The 21862-nt window shown below is 38.1% G+C and overlaps 1 protein-coding gene and 1 pseudogene across 15 annotated transcripts in view; both read right to left on the bottom strand.

The window, feature by feature from the left end:
* Window positions 1-4065: 4065 nt before the first annotated feature.
* The window catches only part of NAA35 (N(alpha)-acetyltransferase 35, NatC auxiliary subunit), a 47196-nt gene continuing 29399 nt past the window's right edge, over window positions 4066-21862 (bottom strand). For 5 of the 15 annotated variants that reach the window (XM_023743537.1, XM_014467491.2, XM_023743538.1 and 2 more), the window contains exons 13-23: window positions 21551-21610; window positions 19574-19680; window positions 15443-15509; window positions 13590-13688; window positions 12590-12768; window positions 10982-11118; window positions 9903-9970; window positions 8918-9058; window positions 8402-8524; window positions 5509-5589; window positions 4610-4675 (exon numbers count right to left, since the gene is read on the bottom strand). In XM_023743537.1, the coding sequence (XP_023599305.1) occupies window positions 4616-4675; window positions 5509-5589; window positions 8402-8524; window positions 8918-9058; window positions 9903-9970; window positions 10982-11118; window positions 12590-12768; window positions 13590-13688; window positions 15443-15509; window positions 19574-19680; window positions 21551-21610 (1122 nt within the window). In that variant the 3' untranslated portion in view covers window positions 4610-4615. Of the gene's footprint in view, window positions 4676-5460; window positions 5590-8401; window positions 8525-8917; window positions 9059-9902; window positions 9971-10981; window positions 11119-12589; window positions 12769-13589; window positions 13689-15442; window positions 15510-19573; window positions 19681-21550; window positions 21611-21862 lie in introns of those variants that run through there. The other 10 variants (XM_023743541.1, XM_014467490.2, XM_023743546.1 and 7 more) reach the window with 6 other exon arrangements.
* LOC111823120 lies at window positions 12073-12198 on the bottom strand (annotated as a pseudogene).

The raw sequence follows: 21862 nt of genomic DNA on the forward strand, positions 1-21862 counted from the left end.
AAAAAAACAAACAAAAACACAACCCCACCTCTTCTTGGTTCCTTCTGGAGTTATTCTCTTCTCCAAATGCGGTGGCAAGTGAGGGCACCAGCCTGTCATTTCTGTTCTCCCTGGTCAGCACTGGATTACGGGTTTCTGCTCTCCTGTGCTCATTCCTGGTTCTGGCACTCAGAGGCCTGGAGCACTGACTACTAACACTACTGACAGCATTGTAAACACGTTTAAACACCAAGGTGTTTGTGGGAGAATTTTTAATGACCACTTGTATAATAGCCCTTGTTGTTAATGTTAAGTGGCTTCTAATGTGAAAACTGGTGATCTGTACTTACTTTGCTAATGTTTGTAGGCAAAGCAGGATCTTCTGTAATGAGTGGGCATCACCAAAAAAAGCTATGAGTGGATTAGACTTGACACAACAGGGGCCAGAGCAGAGGTGACCCGGGTGCCCGAGGGCGACACAGCACCATGGGGAGGGTTTGTTGTGGACAAACTGCCTACTTTGCTGGAGGAAAAGAGAAAGTTGGTGTTGAACAGTATACTGTTATAAGTTGGGAAATATTAGAAAGGGAAGAGAAATGGCATTGTGTCATAGTTTACATATTTAGCTTGTGGTAAATGCCTATCAAAACTGATTTAAAAATCAAAAGTTAATGTTCATTTGAAAATGACTAATCATAATTTACATTGATAATAGTTTTGGTTTTAGTTGATCCTTAATATTTCAGGAAAATAGGCTTTTGCCACTTGTGAATAACTGGCAAAACCACACCAATGGCTTTCAGTGAGGCTCTCTAAGCAGTTAAGTGGGTGGTGCGCTCACTAAAATATATTTGGAGTTACAGGATTGAGATGCAGTCTCCTTGGGTCATCTGGTGGGACTCCCTTGTTTTGAGAGGAAACTGGCCCAGAGGAGTTGGAGCATAACTTGGCCTCACACCCAGGGTGACTAGCTGTGCCCCTGGCAGTCACTGAGGCAGCACCTGCTTTGCCTTCAGGTTAAGCTCTACAACTTGGATGTTCTTCATGTATAATTCCCTTTTACCTAATTGCAAAGACTGAACTTTTCCACCCAGAAAAGGCATCTAAGAGTATAAAAGGAGCTCTATAAGATTTTATCTAAGTCCTTGTCCCACCTCCCTTAGTCTTAGGCTTGATTTCCCAAATAGTTAATTCATCTCATGTTTAGTTAGTGTGCACAGAGTTGCTGAGAAATGAAATACTGTTAGTCCAGCTTTTAAAACTTTCAGTTTTCCTTTCATCCCTTATTTGATCGCTAAAGAACCAGCTTTTAAGTTGTGGAGACGAGATATCAATATAAATAAAAAGTAACCCGTGATGATTTCATCTTCATTTACAGAGGCATCAAGGCCATTCCTTTAGGGCAGTGGTTCTCAACCTTGGCTGCACATTAGAATCACCTGGAAATCTTTTTAAAATCCTGATTTCTGGGCCTCAACCTCCGGAAATTGTTTCTTTGTTACTAATGTTGTGGCCCCACCCCATAACAAAGAAACAGAATTTCCAGAGGATGAGGCCCAGAAATCAGGGTTTTAAAAAGATTCCCAGGTGATTCTAATGTGCAGCCAAGGTTGAGAACCACTGCTTTAGGGGGTGTGCCCTGCGTGGTTTCTCCAGGCAGTCATGCTTTATTATTACTGGCTTCCTGTGGGATCACAAGCACCTAGCCCGAAGCACAATTTAGAGGTATTATGGCTGTTAAAAAACTAAACACACACCTGTGTAATAAGCATCCAAATTAAATCAGCAGTTATTCTTATCTCTAATTGGCATCAACTAATTGACACCTGCCCTCTCTATTCTCAAATGGTGTGTGGGCAGGAAAGATGAATCGTTTTATCTTTTCTCCTGCAGATCAGACTGCAGGTGGAGATTCTAAGCAACCTTGGATTAGACTTAGATTTCCCGAGGAATCTAATCACAGCACACACCTAGTGTGTACTTTTGTGTGATGAAGCTTGAGAAATAAACCTCTCCCTGTTAAGTCAGTACGTCGTCATTAAATAACTAGATAATTAGCATGATTGTTTTAATTGGTAATTGCTGGTTATCCATTCATAGAACCTGGCATGGTGAAGAAAATTGTGAATTCATGGTCCTGGTGGTTAGTTTTACTACCATTATGTTTTAGCCTAAAAGATTATTAACTACAAATAGTTATTCTAACACTTGTCTTTGAAATGGATTTTAGAAAAATTTTTTAATGGCAGAGGTTCTATTAACTGGGTTATATTAACTTCCTTTTTGCACATATTAGCTTAGATGTTGAAAATGTTCATTAGTGCCTGAAAGTTGGGAAAAGTTTATTTTGATTGTGTATTTAAATGTTTGTTTGTATGCTATTTCTCAGCTCAGCGAGCAACACTTTCTTAAAGTGTACTAAGCCACTGTTCCTTAAAAACTGGTTTGTAAAATTCTGATAATGTATACACTGAAAGATTATTCTAAAATACGTATCTTCCCATGCACTTAAAACACACACAACTGAAAGGCTTTAATCTCACTGGTGTGCATCTCTGGGAAAAGTTAACTGGCTTTTGATATTATCTTTAAACTATACACTTCATATAATGGGTTTTACAAACCAAGGCCCTAATCAATTGAGACAAATGCTTATTTTCTATTCTTACTCGTGAACTGAGTGACATTGAATATAAGTTGCCAATATAATTTACACCCCTAGAGATTCTAGTACTATGCTGGGTGCTTAGTAAATATTTTACTCTTAAGTCCAAATAAATGATTGTGATTGATCAGCGATGACCTAGATGACCTACTTTTCATATTAACTGAAAGTTGCCTGTTAGAAACATTTAAATGAATAGATGGCTTTTTGTATGAATGTTAAACACATGGGAATTAAGATGAAAACCCATTTGGCTGTAAGAGGTAAGCCAGAGTCTGTGTTGGTAGCTTGCTTCTTACTAAAATGTCTCTGAAAACTGTAGTGAATGACAGTGATGGAACCTCCAGGGTGATGTGCCACATCTGCCTTTATCCAGAATTTAAGTTCACATTTAAATAGTCACCTCAACATTTTCACTCTCTCTCCAAAAAAGCTGCTGTATCATCAACATTTAACATTTTTGTACCATTTAAAAAAGTAGTTCTGTGATTTCAACCAGCAGCCTACAACTGACAGGGTTGTTTTTTTGTTTGTTTTCCTGTAAAGGACAATCCTGCTCTGGTTTTTGAGATAGGCTCATTACAAAATTATTCTAGGACTCAACAGATGACATATCTGTGATCAAAACGAAGTACAACACCTTCCTTTAAGCTTGGCTTAATGTTTGAATTGTAGACAGAAGGTTTCAGAGTTGTGCAATAACTTTACATGATCCTCCAAAAGCAGATAAATTCTCTTCTTAAATGGAAGGCATTATTAGCAGAGGACTACAGGAAAAAAACCTTATACTCTTTCTGGTTCAGTATCTCAGGTCATTTCATCTCTTCAAAATCAATTTTAAAACTCTTTGGGCAGCTGTAGGATGACACAAATATTCAGTCATCTCAAGTTTTATTTTATGGCTCCTTATTATAAGCAAAAGCAACCAGTTCTGATTCCCTACTCTCCTTATGATTTGGATGTATCTGATATACCAACTTGTGTGCTTGGATTGATTTGTAAATACCCGACAAATGAATCAACTTTTATCTGCTGAAGCAAACTGTTTAAATGCAAGGACCAGACCCCAACTTGCTACTCCAAATTTCTCTGCCCTTCTATCCATCCTGTTCCCACCATCAGTGTTTCTTTTACTAAAAAAAGGCAGTCAACCTATTGCCCTAGTGACCTTTTTTACCTTCTCAGTTTACCCCAGAATAGCTCAATGCCACATTTAAAAATTCCATATTCCATTAATTGAATGAGCAGGTTCTAGAAAGATTGTCACTTTCCTCAAGCTTATACTACAGTTGGGAAGATAGAAACAACTATTTAAATTACAACTGAAAGTGCTAAGTACTTTTAAGGGGCTTGGCCTAAACTTTAATCTTTTAAAAGTACCAAAGTAATAGTTAAGGACATTTTTAAAAACATCTACATTCTTACAGGTATATAATTTAATGTCATGACATGGAATCATAATGCCCATATAATAGCCTCCCTACATAGCTTAGACTAGGCCCCGTTCAAATGTATTTTGCCTAAATCACTTGATTTGAAACATCTTTTAGATAAGTTGTTTCAATTACTCAAATGTTAAAGAGTAAACACCTTCAGCTCTTAACATGTACCAACAAAGTACTATTTTTTTATCTCCAGTAATACATTTTGGTCAAATTTATTTACCTTTACAAACACTATTTTCACTCAGTCATTCATAAAAAATGATTTATGATTAAATCTGTAATAAGACCATATAACGTTCATCAATGCATTCAACAACATCAGTTTCATCCACGGACATAATAAACCACTTTAAAACAGCAGTTTTCATTCACATCATATAAGGCTGTCAAATTAAAAGAATTCCTTATAATGGGTGGTTATCCAAGAAATCCATTTCACTTCATGTTATATGGTAAGACTGATGGGTGGGTCCTAAAAAGTAGAATCTGAAAGTAGATTTTACCCTTTTATGGTCACCTGTCAGTCTCAAACAAGTTTCACAACAGGAAAATATTTGTGAGCAGAGAAATCAAATTCAGGAGGAACCTGTAAAGAAAAATCAGAAAGTCAAATGTACCTAACAAATATTTAGACAGTAAACAAAGATTATTTTTTAGATTATTTTTTAGAGTATTGTTAAAGACAAGGCAGTACAAGGGAGATTTTTAAAAAGCTGGTTAAATAGCAAAAAACTAAGAAACTAACCTGGATTTATGAAGATCACTAGAAAACAAGCTGACATCTATCTTTTGAGAATAGTTAAAGGAAAATGGACTTAAAATACAGGAAAAAGTCATGGGTCAGCAAATTTTTTAGTTCCAGGGTCAATGATAGTACTGAGCAATTACATGAGAGTCACTGGTAAAGCCAGGCAGGAGAGGAGATAGAAAAACAATGGGAGTAAACAAATAGCAGTACATATAATGGGCAGATGCCACCGCAAATGCTTCAGTGGTTGGCTTCCAACGAGATGCAGAACCTCTGTTGAATATTTACATAGCACTGATGATAAAATATTACCAAGGAAGCATCCATCTCCTGAACCATTAAAAATATCTTATTATTGAAGCATCCATTTCTAAAGACTTTTTAAATACCTCTCCCATTATGTATGTATACACATTTTCTTTTTTTTAATCCCAAGTCATCCAGTAAATTTGCAGAGTGGGAATAGGGGAATGAAAAGGCAGACTTTTGAAATTTTAAGTTAACAGAACCTATGTTTCAAGTCAAAAGGGCAAGCTCTAGTCTATTTTCTTTTTCCTGCTTCTGATCCTTTTGAGTGCTTAATTTTTTTGAAATGAAACACCTTATTGAAAAAAGTGAAGTTCTATGATAATTTAGGACCATTTATTTTTCCCACAATGTACTTAACTTACCTTAGATTCCTTTTTGTGTCCTCCTGCCAGTAACTTCATAACCACAAAATTGGGTTTGGCAACCTTTAAAATTCTATTGACCTAAACAATGAGCAACATTAAGCTATCAAAACATGAAATTTACAATCAAAATGTCTTAATGTTATAGATACTAATAGGAACTTTGCACATTTAAGTGTTGATACTTTATTAAATATAGGCAATTTAAAAATAGATTTCTTTGCCCTAACCGGTTTGGCTCGGTGGATAGAGCGTCAGCCTGTGGACTGAAGGGTTCCAGTTTCGATTCCAGTCAAGGGCATGTACCTTGGTTGTGGGCACATCCCCAGTAGTGGGTGTGCAGGAGGCAGCTGATGAATGTTTCTCTCTCATCGATGTTTCTAACTATCCCTCTCCCTTCCTCTATGTAAAAAATCAATAAAATATTAAAAAAAAAAAGATTTCTTTTAGTAACACAGAATCCTATTTTAGTCAACTCTGAAAACATCAAAGGGCTACCGTAGCTTGCTCTTATGAAAACAAAAGAACATTGAGCTGCAAAGACAACACCATGGAGGGGGCCATGGACTCGAGTTAGGCTGTCTGCTTACAGATCCTAGCTTTGCCACTTACTAGCTATGAAATCTCTGGCAAGGTCTCTAACCTCTCTTCCTCAGTTTCTTTACCTGTAAAAATGGGGATAATTTTCCCTATCCCACCAGGATCTGTTGTAAAGATTAAATGAGTTCATTTATATTATGACCTGAGAACCAGGCCTCACAGGTAGTAAGTATCCTGTAAGTGTTAACTGTTATTTCTATCACTGTCTAAAAAGTGTCACTGCAACTTGAAGGAAAAAGTTCCGTCATCATCTTGCTGACCCCTCAGGAAACACACTTCACTATAACTTTAAGAAACACTTCTCCTCAGCTCCAGATCACACAGCCACCTGCCCTGATGACAGCTCCATTTAGGTGGGGTGTCCAAAACAGCTCAACTCCCAGCTCTGCCTCACCGCCTGCTCCACCTGCATCTTCCTCATATAACTCCATCCATCAGGTGTTCAGGCCAAAAACCTTGGAGTCATCCTTGACTCCATATCCAATCCATCAACCAACTCTGCAGGCTTGACCTTAAAATACATAGAGAACGCGATCACTTCTGATCACCTCCACTGTCGCCACCAACTCTCACCCGGGATACTGCTGTGGCCCACTACCTGGCTCCCCTGCTTCTGCTGGCCCCACTACAGTCTATTTTCAGCCAAGTGACCACAATGATCCTTTGAACACAGATCTGGTCACTCCTCTGTTTGAAACCCTCTAACAACTCACCCCTTGTTTGCCCCTTGAAGAACATCAGTCCTTGGCTGTTCTTTAAATACTCCAGGCACACTCCTGCCTCACCACACCTTTACACACACGGACCCCACTGCCTAGAAGGCTCCATCCCTACCTGGCCACATGATTTGCTGCTTCACCTTCCAGGATTTGCTCAAAGGCCACCTTATTAAAAAATGCCTCACCTTCTCTTCCTCTTATCTCCTGAAGCAGTCACTATCCCATTCCTAGCTTGATTTTTTCTTCATAATACTTATGACCTAATATACTATTTTACTTATCTTTTCATTTATTTACTTATTGTCTGCAACCCACCACTCTCCTCAACACAGGAGGGCTGGGATTTTTGTCCCTTTTTCACTGTTGGAATCTACCACAGTGCCGGAGGCATAGGAGGCACTAAGGAAATACTTGAATAAGTGAAGTCCACTACTAGTAAAAGAAATAGGCTGTTTTTTATTATAGGTACCTTCCTCTAATTTTTATACCCCCCCTTTTTATTACATCATTATACTAGTATGTGATTAAAAAAGTGTCTCCTTTCCATCCCTGTTCCCTGACACTCCCTCTCAAGAAGCACACACTGTTATTCTAATTTCTATTATCTTTCCAGAAGTATTATATATATTATATAATACTTGCCCCTTTTGACTAAAATGGCAACATACTATATAGTTTACTACCTTGCCTTTTAAACTTCTTGTATTCTAAAGAATGTTCCATTACAGTGCATAAAGGTCTTCCTTGTCCTTTCAAAAGCTGCATAGTATTTCATGGTATGACGTGTCTTAAGTTATTTTACAGTCCCCTGTTGAAGAACACTACTTCCTTCATTTTCTTGCTATTAGAAATCCTGCTGTGATGAATACTCTTGTATATTTGTCACTTCCCTTACTTTCCACATGTGCACATGTATCTGTAGAAAAACCCTAAGAAGTAGAACTGCTGAGCTACCCTTCCATGGAGGTTGTACCGAGATATACTCCCCGCAAATGGTGTATGATACAGGTAACTCATTTTACAGAAGAAATGCATTTCAATAAAAGTAGGTATATAGCAAATTGTGAAAATTATGAAAACCTGAAACTTAATATGTACAAGCTCTGTAAAATGGTATTTTAAAATAAAGTCATCAAAAACAAGAGTCTTTATTTTATATGGTCAAGGGGATAAGGTGGTTTTCACTTCCTGTGATAACTAACCAGATCATTTTTCAGATTTAAGATTTAAGTGATTGTATTTGAATATAGTAAACTATACGTTAAAATATTTTAAACATTAACATTTCTAACAAGCCAGATCTTATTTCTCTTCTTCACAGCTCTAACTCATAATTTCTCCTTGCATTGATTTCTAAATTTACCCATAGGAGGTATTTACATCACCTCTCATCAAATAATTTTAAGTCTGACAAGGTTAGGTTAAGAAAGCCATTTGAAATCCAGGGCAGAAACATGACAGGCTTCATTTATGAATACCATGAAGTTCACTTTGACACTTAAACTGTTGTTCAGTGGTAAGATTTGTACTCCCAACCAGTCTCTCCCTGTAGAGTCACTGAAACTGAGCCTTACCTCGTGGTCGGGGTTCGGGAGGTTCTCCAGGATCATTTTGGCCTGCTGGAAGTGCTTGCTAGCTGCCACGTACAGTTCTGGAGACTGGGGGGGAGGGCTGTATTTATTGAGGTCAGACATTTCCTAAAGGGGGAAACACTATTATTCAAAACATGTTTAATATGAACAACTCTAAAAACCTTTTTAAATTAAAGAATTCTACATTGACTATCCATTCCTATATAGACACCTAAGCAAACACTCAGCATGTCCCTATTTTTTCCTAGGTAATATTAAATTCTCAACCTTCAAATACTGCCTCATATTATTCTCATTCTTAAATAAATGTTAAACATGATAATAGTATCCCAAAAAAGCCAAATAATTTTGACATTATTTAAATTGCCATTTTCTTACTCTGTCCCATTAGTCCAACAACAGTCTGATTTTAGTATTTTAACAAAGTGGCTAGGTACAAACATCTCTAAGAAGACCTAAGACTAAATATTTTACAGTGACTTTAGTGAGCAGGTTCACCTTGAACTGCAGATAGTGTACTGGGGGTGGTGTCATTACGCTGTTGAATGGAGCAAATCTGTGCTCATACCGAACTTGTTCACTATCAAGCTCAAACTTGGGTTTTCGTACTTTGCCATCCATGTCAAATGCTACCATGGTCTACAGGAAAAAAGAGAATGAGGAAATATATATCAATATGAAAAAGTAAACATTCTCATTAATTCAGAATAGAAAACAAGAAACAACTATTTACAGATATCTAAAACAACTTAAGGCTCAGAAACAGGAAGAGAAAAACTGGCTTTAGTGTTTACTTTTATGTCATGTGTCATCTTTAATAGAAAGGTTTTCAAGGCCTAGTGTTGATATTACTATTTTTCCCAGTGAAATTATACCATATGCACATTATTTTCCCATGCTTCATGCTTTACAATAGCTTTGGAAGCTTCAAGTAAAAGTTTCTGAAGAAACATGTAGGCATATAAATTTTTATAAGAAAAGGAGTCCATGTTCTATATATTTTAATGTGTTACCAATAAAGTTAGGACTCAGTACTCACTCCACCTCCTTGAAAATGCCTGTGTTTGCTTAAGCCATTGATTGTGGAGCCCATCCCTTTCCTAATACACCCCTAGAAGATCCAAACCCCATCTCTTTCAAGAAACCTTTGCTGATCATCAATCAGAAGTAAACTCTTCCTTCTCTGATGATCTGTGTCACACACGTCACCTGGCCTGTCATTAATAAGGCACCTGAGACAAGGATCACATCTGATTAGACTTGGTATTCTGCAAGGTATTCAGTATAAGATATCTGGCATAACATGGGCTCAAATATTTGGTAAACAACTCAATGAAAACAACTAGACTTGGAAAAAAGGTTTCAAGCAGATGTTTAACATAGGTGAAATTAGAACCTGGAAAAAATCAGAGTTAATTTTAACTAAACTACATGATAGCAGTGTAGTTAAAAAGCAAAAAGAATTCTATTTTCAACAACTTACTTTAAACATTCCAGCACACATGTTCTGATAGGCCTGGCTCATTGTGATTTCTCGGCTCAAAGGGCGAACTGTAATTAGAAGGAAAATCACCTGTACTCTTCACCTTCCTCTTGCATTACTGCAGGAGAAAATCTAATTTTTGAAAAATCTTCCATGTTTACTAAATTAAAATTTTGAATAGTTTGTTCCTACAGGCTACATTTTATTTTATGGTCCAAAACTACAAATAGTAAAATATAACTTAAAGACTAAATAAAAATTATGTTCCTTGAATGGTTAATACCAAAGAATTCTAAAGTAATTTTAACTTCTGAATTCGTCAGATAGAGATTTAACGTGTTTTTTTCTATATGTAATATGATATGTTTAGTCCCAAATGCTGTGGTAAATGATGTTTCTTTTTTAATTTTTATTTTTCAATTACAGTTTATGTTCAAAGTTATGTTGTATTAGTTGCCTGTGTATAGCATAGTGGTTAGACAATCATATACTTTACAGAGTTCTCCCCATATTTCCAGTACCCACCTGGCACCACACGTAGTTAAGAGACTTCTTAAAGAAGAAACCCATGAACCGTCATTTAATAGCCCACCCAAACTGTTAAAATCTGATGGAAATATGAAGAAATATTTTGTAATGATTGTAGCAATATCTGTACCCTTCCACTAGTCACTAGTGACTAATGAGACAGTTCCTTTGAAACACTTCTTTCTCCTCATGGTCCCTGAGTGGTGTGCCAAGGTGCTAGTTATCCTGTGCTGACTCTAAGAGCATAGCTCCAGATCTGCCTCTCTCCTGAGCTGCCAGCCTTCTGTCCAAAGATCAGAGACCTGCTGTCTTGCGCCTTAACTAAATTGCTTGCATGGTCTATGTGCTACTTCTTTTCCTAAGGTCCTCTGACACATGGAATTGCAAAGAAAGGAACCAAAAAGCCTTGTGTCACTAATATTGGGACGCTTTTTCTTATACTTCTGAAGAGAAGATGAGAATTAAAATATTATGACTAATTCACCCATTACAAGGGACAGAAGTGTCTCCAATATTATTTATTTCTTAAGTTTAAAAATAATCCACGGCACCTTTCTTCTTTTTCTTTGTCTTTTTACTGCTACGGCCCTTCTGCTGCTCTTCCATTATCCGTTCCTCTGCCATTTGAGAGCCATCAGCACGACTTAATGTCGACATCAACCATGCATAAAGGAATTCAGACAGATACCTTATAGAATAAAAATGTTAGTTAACAGTGGGTGTCTAAATGAGATAGCTTTATCAACACATGTATTAATACTGATAAGGAGATATTTTTCATAATGCTAAAAAAGTCTTTTAAAAATAGGTTATCCAATTAGATAATTGATAGATCTTAGATCAGATCAATTAGATTAGAAATCAGCATTACAAGTAATTAACTTTCCGTTTCTTGTAGCCATCTATGTTGCCACACAATACTGGAAAATTTCTTTAATTTCCTACAACAACATGCGTTTTACAACTTTACAAAAGATTTCTTGATAATGATGTGTATATGTAAATTGAATTAATGCCCATTACATTGGTTTTACTGTATCAGGACACGTTCACCTCAACCTATTAAATTTTTTCCCCCCATTAATTACAAAAGAAAGCAAGTAAGTCCAAGCCAAGAGCACAAAAGCTTCTAATCAGCTACCTCAAACCACAAAGAACTTGAGCATTTTCTCCTATAAACCATCTTGTCTGCTAATGTAACCCAAGTATCTATACCAAGACCTTTTGGTAAGAGTTATCTATTGAAATGTTGGAGAATATACTAAATAATATTTTTCTCATATCACTATAGTTGATGCTCAAATTTAATTTTCATAGTCAAGAGCTTTCCGTTAAAGAACCCTTAGCGCCATGATAAAAAAAAACTATGTCAACTGCATGGAAGAGAATTACTTTCATTCCTTCATAGAGTTACTCCAAGGAATATACACTATCTTAATTACAAATAAAATAATCTGAATGAGTTAAAAAGATGAACTATATTAAGAGTTAATATACTAAACTTAGTTGTTTGTGATGAGCAATAATAGATTATTATTATTTAAAAATTACTACACAATTTGCCAGACTAAGAAAAAGATTTAAGATGACTCAATTCATTAGCTCACAATTTTCTCTCTTTTTCCCGCCCCCCCCCCCCCCCCAATGTGTCCAGAACATGAACCAGGCATGAGCACAGACCAAAAGCCAAGCTGGGATAAACAAGGAGTGACTTTGTCCCTGGCTGAAATTCATTTTATTCTATGATAGTTTTTCCATGCCTAAAATATTCTCAAGCATCCTCTTACTAGCTTTTGTTATCTCTAAGTGAAAGCAGAGAACTACTCTGTTGAGGATCATCTCTCATCAGCTTCTTTAAACCACCTGAAACAAGTCCTCAGGGATGCAGTTTGCAAATGATAATCTCAGCCTTGATTTCTTCTCAGAAGAATGATCTGGTTCAAATTTTGAACTTTAATTCCGATAAGTATAATACATAGCCAGTAGCAACCAGCATCACTGAAATTAGGCCAAAATGTGTATTATTTTTTCCCCTTATAAATAGATAAGAGCTCTTCCAATTGTCTCACAGCTAAAATTAAAATACACAAATGAAAAAAGTACCCTAAAATTATATTCTACAGATGCTCTCTCAGATCTTTCCTATCCCACCCACTTACCAATATATGTAGTAGTACTCGTGCATGCTGTACAGCTCCAATTCAAAGCCACTGAGAAGATACTGTATCATAATTCTGAGGTTATGGTAAAGGACCCAGGTACCTAAACAGGCCAAATGTTGCCTTTGGGGTTCCTGTTTCAACAGCATGGTGTGAAGAGCCGCATCAACCTTCTCTGCCTATCAGAATAAAATATTGTAATATTTACTTTCTTTTTAAGTAAAGAAAGAATTTAAAACAAACAGCTAAAAACAGCATGAGCAGAAAATGAAAATCTTGCCACTAAAAGAACTCATACTTACAAAAGTAGTTTTGGTTAAGTTTATATCCAAACTTTTCATTTCACAATGGATAACATTTAGCTAAATAGTCCTTTAAGCTAAAAAGTCATCCAATAGGCCAAAAATAAAAGTAATTGATTTTAGGTCTTTAGTTATATTTTCAATTAATATTGCTGCTGCTCACAAATTTACTCTAAGGTTAATATGTAATACATTTTTATGTTAATGTGAACTTGCTATAAAATTATAGTTATACATATATTTTATAGCTTATCCTGATTACCAAATAATTCAGTTTTAATTATTGTTCTGTTTCTTTTAAAAAACATACAAATATCTTTTTGATTTCAGAGAGAAAGAGAAAGAGACAGAAACATCACTGATGAGAGAGAATCACTGATTGGCTGCCTCCTGCACATCCCCTATTGGGGATCAAGCCTGCAACCCAGGCATATATATGCCCTGACCAGGAATTGAACCATGACCTCCTGCATAAGTGGATGCTCAACCACTGAGTCACTGTGGCCTGGGCTTGTTCTGTTACTTTTTGCAAACTCTTACTTTGGTATATGAAACTGTTACATTGTAAGTGAAAAGAGAATTCACCATAGTGAAAAATTAAATAGTCAAAATACTGTTCCAAAGAATTGTTTTAAAAGTTTGTTCAAATCATATGAATTGCTGAATTTTAGAAGGAAGGGTTACTTGTTGGCTCTTACCTCATCCTGCAAGGTAGCAAATTCCTCAAGAATATGACCAAGCTTGTCTCTCTGTCGAGCCCTATTATGCCCATGGATCTGAATAAGACTACAGAAAGGCTGCAACACATTAAAATTTGTTAACTGTCAATATGAAATTTCCTGATAATATAGAAAATTAACATTCCAAGTTTCCAAAATCCAGTTTAAGGAGAAAAAAAATACTGTGTATATAAGAATCATGCCTATGTGTATTTTTACACAGGTGTTTTTGAAGAACTCAACACCAGGATTTATCAATAGCTAGAAGAAAGTGGCTATTTATGAAACTTGTTTGCATATGACAAAAATATCTTCCTTTAATCTTCAGATATCATCCCACAATTTAAAGAGGGGTTTCTTTTGTGCTTATTTCAAGGCAAAAGGCACTGTTCAAGGCTGACACATCTGTGCTGCTTTAAATATACCAGAATGCCTAATAATTATAATACTTGGTAATGGCTAATAACTATAAACTCTAAGTTGTTCTGTTCAGGGGGAGCACCACTCAGCCAGAAGCCAGGCTCACGGCTAGTGAGCGCAGCGGCGGCAGTGGGAGCCTCTCTCGCTTCTGCGGCAGTGCTAAGGATCCCTCGGGGGATGTCTGTCTGCTGGCTTAGGCCCACTCTGAAGAGGGCACAGGCCAGGCTGAGAGACCCCCCCCAGTGCATGAATGTCATGCACTGGGCCTCTAGTCCTATATAATAAAAGCCTAATATGCAAATTGTCCCCTCAACCAGGAGTTCGACTGGGGGGTAGGGCCAGCTGGCCAATGGCCCGTGGCCCCTCACCCTGGCCGGCTCCCCCTCCCCGATTGGGGGTGGGGCCGGCCAGCAGCCAACCTCCCATGTCCCTTTCCCTAGCCAGCCCAGCGTGATTGGCCTGGGCCAGCCGGACCCCACCTGTGCATGAATTCATGCACTGGGCCTCTAGTTCTCATATAAAATACTGTAACATTTCACTAATTGGGCAACAGACAGGAACAGTAGGATGCTCTGATTTAAGAAGTATGAATCATAAGATTCAAGTATAATATTATTTTAATATGGTATACTTTGACAGATTATCTCATTTGATCACTAACTAGTCTATCCTCTTAGGAGGTATAGAGGCAGAATTAACATTGCACATTTTAAAAATCGGGAAATTTATAGAAAAGTAAAGTGATCTCCCTGATAATGACAAAATATTAGTGATAAAAATGAAATCTGGTCTCTTTTGACCATACCATGCTGCCTTCACATATGTATATGTGCGTGTGTGTGTGGTTTAGTAATTGGAATTACTAAAAAGAGCTCTCTATAAAGAGACTGTAATTAAATAAGAATGGCTTATAATAAACTTAATCCACCACAAGAGTTGTAAGTTTTCCTAATTCCTTGAGAGTTGAAAGAAGTTTCTGATCTCATCTAAATTAATAATTTTACTATAATCCTGTTCATTAAGATAGTATGAGGATATGTGCCTGGGGATGTTACAAATATGCCTAGTTTATAAGGTCAAAAATAAGTAAAGATTTTGTGTCTACTTAAAAAACACACCAAAAAACAATGTGGACTGCTGTTTTCCCAGATGGGAGTAATAACCCGTTTCTGTGGTTCCTGAGGGGAGTAGTAAGAGGGCATCAAAAGTGCCTCTGTACCTGATAACCTGCCAGGAACACAACAGGTTATGATGCTATCAACTCAAGCATCAGAAGAGATAGAAACTTTCTATGTAGTGAATATGAATAAGAAATATTAGATGGAAAAATAGCACAAATTAATGCTACTAAAGGAATTACACCCCACAATTTTTAAAGTATCCATCACAACGTTCCAAACTGTAGTTCTTACCCGAACACAGTGAGTAACAAAGGAATCAATACAATCCTTAGCCTGGTGATTATTATATAGGCAGCACCTGTAAGATAATATCCATGTCATGAAACTCAAACTATTTGGGAACTACCATCAGAGATAACTATAGTTTAATAGGAACTAGGTGTGGCAGACAGGGAGGAACCTGGCAAGGTCTGTTCAATCAAAGCCCTTTCTGTGTCCTGTTGTTAAAGATGGCCCAGCAAAACACCTATCAAACATTTGCTTTTCCATCTCCATGTGAATTGCCTTCCTCCTCTGTGAAGTCCCAAAGCTCTACCTCCCTTTCTCCTTAGCTCAGCCGTGGGCAAACTACGGCCCGTTTGAAATGAATAAAACTAAAAAAAAAAAAAAAGACCGTACCCTTTTATGTAATGATGTTTACTTTGAATTTATATTAGTTCACATAAACACTCCATCCATGCTTTTGTTCCGGCCCTCCGGTCCAGTTTAAGAACCCATTGTGGCCCTCGAGTCAAAAAGTTTGCCCACCCCTGCCTTAGCTCAAGATGGCACATAAAATAATGAGAGAAAGAAACGGAGTATTAGGCCTTGGGGGGCAAAGAAGAGAAGGATGACACTTTTTAAAAAATGTATGTTTTTATTGATTTCACTGAGAGAAAGGGAGAGAAAGAGAGAGATAGAAAAAGAGAATCATCGATCGGTTGCTTCCTGCATGCCTCTCACTGGGGATCGAGCCCACAACCCGAGCATGTGCCATAACCAGGAATTGAACCGTGATCTCCTGGTTCATGAATCAATGTTCAACTACTGTGCCACACCGGCTAGGAAGCTGACTTTTTAAGTAGACGGATCAGGGTAGCCCTCACTGAAGTGAAACTGAATGGACCTCAAGGTAGTGAGGGGGCCAGGCCAGCCTTGGGAATTTTTGAGGAAAATGTTCTCCACTCCCATCCCTGTGTAAAGACCATGAGAGGTCGTGTATGTTCCAGGAGGAGTAAGGAAACCAGTGTGGCTGAAGGAATGGAGGTGCAGGGAGGGAAGTAAGAGATGAGGTCAGAGAGGCATTATCAGGGGTCTAGATCAGAGCATATGGGGCCTCGAAGGCTCAGTTATAGACTGCGGCTTTTACTGTGAGTGAAGTGATGAATATTAACCAGCACCAAGGATGCTTAGGAATTTATTTCCTCCCAGTTAAGAAGCAGTCCTTAAATGAGAGGTGTCTGGGTAAATTCTCAAGTTCCCTTGCCTGAGTAGGACAACTCTGAGGGGTCACCCACACTGTCTCCAGAACTCCCCGACAGGACTGAACCGGAGGAATTACTCTCCATGGAGCACACGTTTGTGTGCAGGCTTTCTTTCCTTTAATGTCCCACTTGCCCAAAAATCTACTGGGTTTTCCTGGGAACACTTTATAATTATATTTACATGAATCTTTGTCTCAGGGTCTGCTTCTGGGGAATCCAAGCTAAGAAAGAAAGCTACTAGAAAGTTCTAAGTGAGATGTGGCATGATTTATTCAAGAAATTGGTTGCTGAACCACTAACTGTTATCTAGCCTATCTAATAATAGACAAACATGGTAATTAACCGTACCTCCGACACGCTTCCCATTGACTAATCAGGGCGATATGCAAATTAACTGCCAACCAAGATGGCGGCCGGCAGCCAGGCAGCTGAAGCGAACAGGAGGCTTGCTTGCTCCAGTGATGGAGGAAGCCAAGGTTCCCCGCCTGCCGCAGCCCAGCTCTGAGCTCCGGATGCAACAATGTTGCAATTATAGAAGCTAAACAAAACCCAGATACCTGCTTTCAGCAGTGGAGGCCTCAGAGCTGGAGCTGCAACAGTGTTTCAATTACAGAAGATAAATAAATCCCAGATACCTTTCAGCAGCAGAGGCCTTAGAGCTGGAGCCGGCTCTCAGCTCCAGTGACAGCTATAGAAGGTAAATAAATCCCAGAATAAAAAAAAAAAAGAAAAAAAGGAGAGGTTGGGAGCTTCAGTCGCCCGCCAGCCTGAAAACAGCCCTCAGCCCCTCACCCAGACTGGCCAGGCACCCCAGTGGGGACCCCCACCCTGAAGGGGGTGTGACCAGCTGCAAACAGCCATCAGCCCCTCACCCAGGCTGGCCAGGTACCCAAGTGGGACCCCCACCCTGATCCGGGACACCCTTCAGGGCAAACCAGCCGGCCCCCACCCGTGCACCAGGCCTCTATCCTATATAGTAAAAGGGTAATATGCAAACTGACCCTAACAGCAGAAGGGCTGGGAATGACTGGTCACTATGACACATACTGACCACCAGGGGGCAGACGCTCAATGCAGGAGCTGCCCTCTGGTGGTCAGTGAGCTCCCACATGGGGCAGCTCTGCTCAGCCACAAGCCAGGCTGACGGCTGCCAGTACAGCGGTGGTGGTGGGAGCCTCTCCTGCCTCCTCAGCAGCAATAAGGATGTCTGACTGCAGCTTAGGTCTGCTCCCCAATGGCAAGTGGACATCCCCCGAGGGCTGCCGGGCTGCCAGAGGGATGTCTGATTGCCATCTTAGACCCAATCCCCCGGGGAGCAGGCCTAAGCCAGCAAGTGGTCATCCCCCGAGGGGTCCCAGACTGGGAGAGGGCACAGGCCGGGCTGAGGGACCGCCCCCCACCCCCCCGAGTTCACAAATTTTTGTGCACCGGGCCTCTAGTATATATATAAAAGCCTAAGCAACCATCCAACCGTCCGATAGCTATGACGCGCACTGACCACCAGGAGGCAAATGCTCAATGCAGGAGCAGAAACCACAGGCATGGAAACATGAAACAGACTGATGAATATCAGAGGAAAGGGGGGGAGGGCAGGAAAAGATTAACCAAAGATCTTATATGCATACTAGAGGCCCAGTGCACAGATTTGTGTACCAGTGGGGTCCCTCAGCCTGGTCTGTGGGGATCAGGCCCAAACCGGCTCTCCGACATTCCCAGAGGGGTCCCGAATTGCGAGAGGGCACAGGCCAGGCCAAGGGACCCCACTGGTGCACGAATCTCATACACCCAGTCTTCATACATACTGGTTTCTTTGTTAAGAAATAGGCTCCTGCCCTAGCTGGTTTGGCTGTGGATAGTTTGGCCCACAGACTGAAGGGTCCCGGTTTCAATTCTGGTCAAGAGCATGTACATGGTTTGCAGGCTTGATCCCCAGCCTTGGTCAGGGGCCATGTGGGCGGCAATTAATTGATCTCTCTCTCTCTCTCTTACATCGATATTTCTGTCTCTCCCCCTTCCTTCCACTCCCTCTAAAAATCAATGGAAAAATATCCTCAGGAGAGTAATAAGAAAAAATAAAACAAAATAGACTCCTTTCTTCCTTCAGCCAAGGAAAGTTCTCCTGATTTTCCAAAATACCAAATCAAATGATGATTCCTTCTGCCTGAAATACTTTCCAGCCTCTTATAGCAGCATGTTTTGGGGGCAGTGACTGTCAGAACATAATTTAAGAATCAATTATCTGCATTTTCTATTTCTATCTAGACTCAGCTCATTGAAAATAGACCTGATCTTGTGTGTTTTTTTTGTAATTATTTCCCAAAGCACCTAACAGTGCTTTGCACTCAGTAAGGGTCAAATGCAATTTACTGAATTTCTGATAACTCCTTGGAAGTTTTTCTTCTTATACTGGACCTAATGTCAACTTCACAAAAACCTCAGTTTAAATCTAAACAACATGTATCATAAATCTATTTTAACATGATCAAATTTGTTGTTTTTTTATATGGATATTTAATTCCAACAGTTTTAATGCCTTGGTTAAAAAGGAGATGGTCAGGCAATTTGGGCTTATAAGAAACACATAGGGCCCTAGCTGGTTTGGCTCAGTGGACAGAGCATCAGTCTATGGACTGAAGGGTCCCAGTTCAATTCCGGTCAGGGGCACATGCCTGGGTTGTGGGCTTGATCCCCAGTAAGGGGGCATGCAGGAGGCAGCTGATGAATGATTCTCTCTCATCACTGATATTTCTCCCTTTCCTTTCCTCTCTGAAATCAATAAATGTATATATCTTTACCTATATATCTATCCATAGATATAATTGTTTAAAATCGCCTTCCTTCTTAAAAAAAAAAGAAAAAAAAGAAACACATATGTTATAAAACTTCCTATGATACTTACTTTGGGGAAAGCACTGGAGGACTGACAAAAGACCGAAGTGCATCTTTCACCATGTCTTGCATGAGGTGAGTTCCAAAGACCTTTTTGTTATCCACCAAGAAAGTGGTCTTAAAACAAATGTTATATATTAGTAATACTGCCACAAACTTGACCTATTGCACTTATAGCTGCCATTACTGTGACATGAGAATAATTTTTAAAATACCACAAAGTAAAAAGAGATTAAAATATTGAAAGTTGGTGGAAAATTTTTATAATCACTGTCTCCACAAGATATTACTTATTAATCCCTATTTAAGATGTATTTGATGCAGGAGAATAAAAGTCTTTCAAGTCAAAAGTAGTAATTGCGAATTGTTCAAATCAACTGACTAGTCTAAATATGTCAAATGAGCTAATATATAGGAATGGGCTTCATAAATTGTGAAATAGTAAGTGGCTATACTTATTAAACTAGTCAATAATCTTTATCTCTAATGAATGCTTTGGAATACATACAACCTTTCCAAAATTGGATGAAACAATAGATTAAAAAGTACATTATTAAATTTAAAAGAAAATATTTAATAATAATTTGTATTTAATTTTCTCCCCTCAACCTCAGTGCACTTTAATATTTATTATATTGTACCTTACTTGCTTTCCTAACACATCTGGGTTGTTTCCAGTTTTTGGTGATCATGAACCAAACAGTGTAAATATTCACATACAGGTTTCCAAAACATCAGATTCCACTTCTCTAGGGTAAACAAGTAGGAGTGGGGTTTGTATATTTCATTTTATAAGAATGTGCCAATTGCTTTCCAAAGTATCTGAAGCACTTCACATTCCCATCAGCATTACATCCTTACAAGCAGTTGATATTCTGTTTTTCTTATTCTTTTTTAAAAGATATTCTGAAAGGTGGATAGTAGTATTTCATTGCAGTTTAATTTGCATGTCAGTAATATTAATGATGTTAAATATTTTACCAGATTGAAGTGTTCAAACTTTTGTTCATTTTAAAAACTGGACTGTTTCTTTATTGTTATGCTTATAGAGTTCTTTATATGTTCTAGATTCAAGTCCTTTGTCTGTCAGTATTTACAAATATTTTCTCCCACTCTGTAGAGGCTCTTCATTTTCTTAAGTGTCTTCCACAGAATTACTAGAAAGTTTTAAATTTATCAATTTAAGGATTATGCTTTTAATGTCACATCTGAGCACTCTCTGCCTTCTCCAAAGTCACAGAGATTTCCTCATATCATTTTTTTTAAAAAGTCCTATAGTTTCACATTTTACATTTAGGTTTATGATGTATTCTGAGTCAATTTTTCCCCCCATGTGCCTGTCCAATTTGCACCACCTGTTGAAAAAGACTACCATTTCTCTATTGATTTACCTTTGTGCTTGGTCAAAAATTTACCATATTAATTTTATTTTCATTTTCATTCTAATTTAAGATTTCCTTTTTGATCCATGGGTTCTTCAGACATGTACTAATTTCCAAATATTTAGAGAATTTTCCAGTTACCTTTCTGTTACTGATTACTCATTTAATTCCAAAATAGAGTGCATATTTTATATCATTTTGTTTTAAAATTGAGGTTTATTTTATGGCATGGGTATGATCTTGATGAATGTCTAACACTTTAAGTCAGGGGTCCTCAAACTACGGCCTGCGGGCCACATGCAAATACAAATATTGTATTTGTTCCCATTTTGTTTTTTACTTCAAAATAAGATATGTGCAGTGTGCATAGGAATTTGTTCATAGTTTTTTTTTAAACTATAGTCTGGCCCTCCAACGGTCTGAGGGACAGTGAACTGGCCCCCTGTTTAAAAAGTTTGAGGACCCCTGCTCTAAATCAATGCTTCTAATTAAAAAATGTAACATTAACTGTGGAATATCCTATAGAAAGAAGTATCTACCTTTTGTTCCATCAATCACATAATTTGATGTTTAAAGAAGTATTTTCAATACTAAGTGGAACTTACTTGTAATAGAGATCTTGAAAGAACACAAGGTGATTGTTCACTAAACTCACAGAAAAAATCCTAAGAGAGAAACAGAGAAAAAGTAATGTCAATAATGGATTAAATAAAAGCAGAAAAACATCTGCAGAGAGAGTGTAATTTTTACTAGAAATAATATCCTACCAGAGTTAGAATATGACGAATAGCTAAAGATGTTCTCTAAATTGTCTAATTGTACCAATAACATTTTGGATAATTTTAGAGCCTCAATTTTTTAAAACAAACTGACCAATAATAGTATTGTGTGGATACTCATATTAAATTTGTACACCA

Source organism: Myotis lucifugus, unplaced genomic scaffold (genome assembly GCF_000147115.1).
Source record: "Myotis lucifugus unplaced genomic scaffold, Myoluc2.0 scaffold_399, whole genome shotgun sequence".
NCBI lineage: Eukaryota > Metazoa > Chordata > Mammalia > Chiroptera > Vespertilionidae > Myotis > Myotis lucifugus.